A 7,623-nucleotide genomic window follows, 5' to 3' on the forward strand; every position below is an offset into this window, starting at 1 on the left:
AATTTGTTAACAATTCATGATGGTTTTCCTAAAATACCCCTTCAATTATTGACTTTTAATCATTTTGAAATTTAAATGAGTAATTTAAGGGGAAAAAAATTAAGGTGGTAAAAATAGCGAGCGGGCAGGCATTAAGAATCAAACTAAACTTTTCAACCAGCTTTTTAACTATTTCTTTGGCGAAAAAATAAACTAGCATTTATATTCAGGAGCAGAGAGAGGATCTATGTTTAATAAAACTACAATATAGCATACAAAGAAGTGACTTAAAAACCGGAAAAGGGCAAAATTTGAATTTGAGTTTATTGGGATAACGACAAGAGGGAAGCATAGGCCATGAAAAGTCAAAACCCAGAAAGCAGAATTAGAAGAAAAAGGAAAAGGGAGGAAGCAGAAGCCTGCCACATTTAATTCAGGAACACCAAATTCGGGGACAAGCGTGGGCTTGCATTGTCATTTCAGCTTTTGTTTCAGTGGCCCCCATCACCTATCTTTTGATCTTCCTCTTCTAAATTTCACAACTATTATACACAGGTACGGTTATTATACACAAATGTGTAATAGAAAAGTTATTAAATTTTAATTACATTAATCAACGAATAACTTATAATTTACTTTTACTAATCTTTAAAATAATTCAACGAAGAATCTTTAGGGTTTATCCTCAGATATAGGCTTCTTATTCTCTGCAGAGAATATAAGGGGGAAAAAGAATAGTGTGCAACAGTGTAAGTGATGCTTGATGTTAGACTGGTGATTTTCATAAATGAGATTACAAGGTCAGCCCAATATCATATGGGCCACTTAAAAAAAAAAAAAACGGGGGATTACATACGACAAGGGTCACTGCATCTGGTAGAAGCTTACACCTTTGGGAGGGAAAGAGGGAGAGGCTTCTAGTTCACTCAATTTATATTTAAATTTCCCCCAATTCACCTCCTTTTGCCCCTATAATCCCACCTATCCCAAATGTCAAATTAATATATTATACCTTAGACGATTGCCCAAAACTTTTTTCTACAAATTAAAGCAGTTTCCATCTTCTTGTCTTTGTTCTGTAGAGAATGTGACTCCACATCCCATAAAAATTTTGGGGCGATCTCTTGGATTCTTGACAACATATGATCCTCATCCCTAATGATGATGAATCCCTGCATTGATGTTATTCGTTTGGTAAGTAGTAGCAACAGCCAAGGAATTATAAATAGAAAAAAACTGCAGTGTAGCATCAGAAACATGGATGATAATAGCAGTTATAATAATCTTCATCATTATGAATTGACAATTAACAATAATTGTAAAAAGTGGCACTGGTGTCAAGCAATTAATTACCAGAGGGCGAATTAGACGATCCATCTCAAGCAAGATATCCTCTAGCAAGCATCTTTCCGGCTGGTTATTGTAGTGGGAGAAGAGGTGGTAGGCATGCACCAAATCATATGATCGAGGATAGCTTGAGAAGGGGTCACACCTAATTATGTAAATATATCTTAAATTAGCTTCTGGTGCTGCTAACTCATATTTTTATAGTGTAAAAAATCAAATGTCACAAAAAATCTATAGGATATTTTACCAATCATGATAAGTTCCAATGAGTCCTCGGCCATAAATTCCAGATAAGGTATTGAGCATGCTTGCAGGAACTACATTCATCACCCAAACAGAAAAATTATTCAGTGCTGCGGCAAAACCACCGAAATAGGCATTCATGTCCATCACATTGCGTACTTCTGTCTCTTTGACATTCATCAGTTTCAAGTACTGACGAATTTGATCTTCCCAGAACAGACTGTCTGATGTAAATTCATCTTGACTTATACCTGTTGTAAAAGTAGGGGAAAAATTATTGCTTTCAATTGAAAGGCCTCTCAATGTGATATGTCTAATTCATAATATGATGGAACGTCATAAATATCAAAAGATTAGAGTTTAAAAGATTGAGGGATGAAAATTGATGTGAAGAAATTTCCAGGACCCATTGACATGAAAAATGGGCTGACCTATCCTGCTCAGGCTCTCAGAAAACATGGAAAGGCGTTCAGGTTGTGGAGGAAGCTTGTGAGACTCTCTTTGAGAATTTCTAACTTGTACACAGTTCCTCAGCGGGATGTTCCATGAAGGCTTAGAATCATCTACAGCATCGCAAAGACTTATAAGCTTTCGTTCAGCATTTTGCTGGAGGCATGACGGGTCATCGTCTTTAATCATATGGCTGTCTGAATTTTTCGAGCAATGAGCCTCCAGCACATTGCTGTTGTCAAAGTCATCATCTTATCCCAAATAACAGGAAAGTCCTTATCTCTCTTATAAGCAGGGGGAGCCGAGTAGACAAAATACCCCTTAGAACGAAGAAGGCGATTCAGCTCTTTCAACAAAATCCCATCTGCAGAAAATAAAGTGATTTAGCAACATTAAAACATTAAGGATTTATTAAGACAAGGCTAACCCCATCAATACTTGTGGCAGCCCTCAACAAGAATATGTCCCATATACTAAAATAATAGAGTGACAATGCACTGGTCATAGGTTGGTTTTATATGATCGATCTAATTAGCGAGTTTTTTATAATAGTACAATGGTGAAACATAAAACCGCTGCTTTATGTCAAAATATTGATAGTTGCATAATCATCTAAGCTGATCTGCATTGCTGACACTATTTCAATGTCAATTTCGATTCCTTATGTGCAATCAAACACCAATATATAAACAAAATTAAGATGGGCTAATTACCATTTTCATGCCAGTCTATACGGCATCGTGAGCAGTGAATCATTTCAAATGAACTAGAAGGATATGGTAGTTGCCTTGTTGCTAATGCAGCAATCATTGCAGCAATTCCCCGCTCTAATGCAAATTGAATCTGATTCTCATGAACATCCTTGGGTGCAAAAGACATTGTTTGTATACCCAAGGGAAGAAGATAAGCAGAAAAACTGGCCACGCCACAACCAACATCCAGAACTTGGTTCACCCCTGCGGAACGCAGATCACCTCTACCATTTGTTATCATAACTCCTAACCTGCATCAATGAAGGCACCAGATAACTAACATAATTGGAAAAAAGACCATGTATTGACAGGTAGTTTACTTGTGTAAAAATCACCCTTAAAGAGAGAAATACAGATACCTTTGAATGTACTCAGGTGCTCCATGCTTGAAATGAGTGCCACCCCCAGGAAACCACCAAAGCTGACCTTTCTCATGCACCCAATTTTGGCCTCCTTTCACGTCCGCCAGAACAGAATGATTCACGTTGCTTCGCCAAACATAATCCCTACTGATAGGCCATCTAATAGGTGTTTTATAATCCTTTGGTGGCGGAACTAAGCAAAACAAGCGCTTTTCAAGAGGAGGACAATGCCTCTCCAGTTCTTCTTTTCTAGAATAATCTACGTTTTGGAGCCCAGCTACAAAGGAAAAATCATGGCAGGGAATATACTCGTTGTACTTCAAAAGGCATACGTCCATCCCAGTTTCAGGAATCAGTAGGGGTGTTTTACGATAAGTCAGAGCAATTCTGTTAGTGAATCTGGATGAGCCTACATGAGTAATAAACCTTTTAATACTCATCAAAAAGTTGCAGAGCAAGTTTTAATTAAAACACAGTTTTACAGAAGTCATCAAATGACAAACACCAATGCAGGTTTTCAACTTTGCATTGAGAAAAGAAAGAAAGAGAAAAAGCTAGTTAACTATTTGGTTAATCACGTATCCTGACAAAATCATGATTCTTATTGCTGAGATATCAAACTAGAAGGCAGAGAGCAATTGTTATTGAATAAAAAATATCATCGGCACTGTCTGGAGCGGATGTGACACTTGGATTTGACAGCGTTTACATCATTCTAGGATCTAAAAGGAAACTAGTATACATTTAATTAATTTATGAAAAAATTAAAGATGCTTGACATAACATATCAGCTAAATGGCCTAGATGAATGTGACATTTCTAGAAACTGAAAACAAGTGGCATGCTCCATATAGCACGAACCCAGAACCAAGAAAAGCAACATGAACGCCAACGATAAAACCGATTAAAACAAGATACGAACTTCACTCATACGCAGAAATTGAGTCTCTTAAAAGTTACCAGGAGAAGAAGAACGAATAGAAGACTTGGAGAGGATCTGGGAGGCATAAATAGGAACATTGTTGCGAAAAAGGGTGCCCGCATAAAAGGAGACAATCATCAGCAGCAAAGCCACCATTATCATCTGCCCAGATTTGGAATCAAATGCCGAACTCATCGACAACCCACCCATCGTCTCTTCCTTCTAGCCTTTCTCGCACACAAATGGTGTTGCTTTGCTTGTAATTGTGAAAATGAAAATATCATACGACAATGCCTCCTCAATGGGCGTTACAAATTGAGAGATCTCCAGCTTCAAATAGAAAGGAAAATGAGTAGATGCGTGAGCTTGCACAACAGCAACCTGCTTATTTCTACACTGTGACCGAGACTTATATCGATCGCATGTAAGATTGCGTTCCATTCTCGCCTTTTATATTGACAGCAAAAATAGAAAGCTATTCCTCCAAATATCCAATATTTTGTATTATTCGATGAGGGTTGAATTGAAGGGTGCAATTCAGACGAACTCTGGAAGTTGCGACCAAGAATGATATAATCCCTAAAAATGATAGATTATTCAAGTGTTTAACTTTTTGTGTTATGGCCAGAAAACGGAATTATTTATGGACATCGCATTAACTCAACTTGAAAATTACAATTTAAAATATCGTATCAATATGCGTAAAATACTATATAAAAATATAAAGTATCCAAAATGCCCTTACACGAAATGCATATCCAAAATACCCTTCTTCAAGAGCTGCTTCTCACCGTGTTGTTCGGCTTCACTTCTTCAAAACCAAACTTGGCATAATCTAGAAATTTTATCAGATTCAAAACCCAGAAATTTTACCAACCACATATTCAACTCAATCCATTTTTAATTTCACTCGGACTTAAACCCATAAGCAAATATAATAAAGAAAAATGGTTTGTCCGCCGAGGAAACCTTCAAGAGAGGTTGGCTCGCGGAAGAACATGAAAGAAAGATCTCGTAGGGAGTTACCATGAAAGAGCCATTGCCTCGGCCATGTCCTTAAAACGGTGATTCCGTGCCGTGGAAGAAGTGCATCGGAGAAGTTATTGCCATAGGAAATGACTCACAACCGTCAATCAATGAGCGAAAACCAAAGTTTGAGGAGCAATGATGAAAGAGGTGGAATCTGGCTTGCGTAGCAGTGGAGAGACGGCTGCTGGAAGCAGTGTCGAGAAGGAAGGAAGCGGCAAGTGGCAGAAGCTGAAGCGACATTCAGGGGCATTTTTGTCTTTTAACATCTCTTCCCAACCTTGGAAAATGCTGTCACCGGTAATCGGATGGAAGCTCTTTTCAGCCAACCAAGACTTTAAAAAAAGAAAACAATTAATCATTTTAATTCAATTATAATTCAACTACTAAATTTTGTTTTTAAAATTTTACCTGATAATTTAATTTTTATAATTTTAATTATTTAAAATATTAATTTATATATTTTAAAAAATAAAATTATAAATGTTTACGTTATTTTAGAGAGTAAGAAATTATTATTTTAGAATTTCGAACCTATTTCACTATGTCCTTAAATTTCAAATTTTTTAAAAAATTAAAATTAAAATTAAAAATCCTATAAAATCAGTAATTATACTTAAAAATTTTGAATTATTAAAATTTTAATAATTGATCATGATCTTTATTTTAAATTAAAAACATAAATTTAAAATTAAGTAAAAATATTACTGAAATTACTATTATGAGTTGATGTTATTGTTAAATTGAAGTTCACTCATAAAAATTTTGAAAAACACTTATAAATATATTATAACCATTTAAAAATTTGTCAAAGTTACTTTTGAATATGAAACTAATCACTTATGATTTTTTTTACTTTGTCAATATATGTGTAAATCACCTATAAAACAAAAAAAAATGACACCACTAAAATTATTACTATTGGTTAGAACTATTATTAATCTCAGTTAAAAAAATTAAAATTTTAAGTGTTATAGATTAAAGCTACTAAAATTACTATTATGAGTTGAAACTGTGGTTAATTTTAATTGTGAACATTTTATTTTTAAGTGTGGATTTTTTTTTTCAAGTGAGATTAACAATAGTATCAATTCATAATAGGAATTTCAACAATGCCTTTTCATGATTTTAAACTCATGTATTTTAAATTTTAAATAAGGACCATGATTCATCATTGATATTTTAATAATTCAGAATTCATAATTGTAATTAATAATCTTATAAAGTCTTTAATTATCATGTTCTTTAAAAAATGCATTTTCAATTTTTTTCAAAAAATTCAAAGGTAATGGTCGATACTTTATTGAAAGAGTGACAGTTAGGTCCAAAAATTATAAATTAATAATATTTAAGTTTTTAATTATTTTTTTAAAATAAATTATAAATATCAATTTAAACATTTATAAATAGCTATTACAATTTAAAAGTTATATTTAATATTTAAATACTTATCTGTAATTAAAACTCTTACATTTATATTAATTTAAATTGATATTTTCAACTTACTTTTTAAAAAAATTATTGAGAACTTAATTAGTTAATTTATTATTTTAAGATCTAACTGTTATTTTTTGTGCTTTATTTCACCTTTTTTTTTCTTCCATTTTCTTGAACGTGCATTTTTTTATTATACTTGAGTTTTTTTTTTTTTTCAGTTTTGCCAAACACTCCTTTCAACAGGAAATTATTTTTAAAAGTTTAATTTTATTTTTATAGAGATTAAAATTTTTAATAATTTAAAATATTGGTTTTTAAATTTTAAAATAATTTTATTTTTAGAAAAAATTAAGAACTAATATTTAAAATAGTTAAAATTACACAGACTAAGTTATATTGTGTCAAAATTTAGGTATTAAGTTGCAATTAATTTAACACTGTGTGTATTTTAGTTTTTAATTTATCAAAATTTTATTTTTTAAAAATTTATTTGACAAAAGTTAATTCAATAAAAGTTAATTTGTAATAAAATTTGTATTTAGATATATTTTTTTAGAAGTCAGTTTAATGAATTGAAAGTTATTTAAATAACATAGGATGAAAAGTACATTTAAAAGTAATAAAAATGTATACATCATATAAAATTTGAAATATTTAAATTATAGAAAAAATATATCTATATGTCTTTATAGCTTGTTTCAATTTTAAATTAGTTATCTATAGTTTTTTTTTTGAATTAGGTCTTTTATAACTTGAAAAGTAATTTTTTTTGAGAAAATAAATAATTCATTATTAATTTAAACTTACAGGGATTAATATACCTAATGGATCAAACTATAAGACTTTAATTAAAAAAAACAAACTATAGGGACTTAATTTAAAATTGAGAAAACCATAAGAACCAACAGATTAATTTTTTCTAAAATTAAATGAGCAATATAAAACATTTTTAATAGTTATTCTTTACGAAAATTTATATATAAATAATTCAAAAACCTCACTTTTGTATTGTCCCTTGGTCACAACTCACCTGAGATTCACAAGGGCATGATATTTCATTATTTCTTCGTGGCTTTTGGTCTATATGTGTTATCATTATTTTATT

The 7,623-nt window shown here is 31.9% G+C and overlaps 1 protein-coding gene across 1 annotated transcript; it reads right to left on the reverse strand.

The window, feature by feature from the left end:
* Positions 1-733: 733 nt before the first annotated feature.
* LOC129307104 (probable methyltransferase PMT7) lies at positions 734-5,068 on the reverse strand. The gene is given in 9 exon segments (XM_054947973.1): positions 734-1,151; positions 1,333-1,471; positions 1,574-1,820; positions 2,001-2,207; positions 2,210-2,383; positions 2,733-3,022; positions 3,131-3,542; positions 4,094-4,634; positions 4,801-5,068. Coding segments are annotated over 8 exon segments (1,800 nt in total). The 5' UTR covers positions 4,266-4,634; positions 4,801-5,068; the 3' UTR covers positions 734-992.
* Between the last annotated feature and the right edge of the window lie 2,555 nt (positions 5,069-7,623).

Source organism: Prosopis cineraria, unplaced genomic scaffold (genome assembly GCF_029017545.1).
Source record: "Prosopis cineraria cultivar Desert tree isolate PC_DT_omini unplaced genomic scaffold, ASM2901754v1 PC1, whole genome shotgun sequence".
NCBI lineage: Eukaryota > Viridiplantae > Streptophyta > Magnoliopsida > Fabales > Fabaceae > Prosopis > Prosopis cineraria.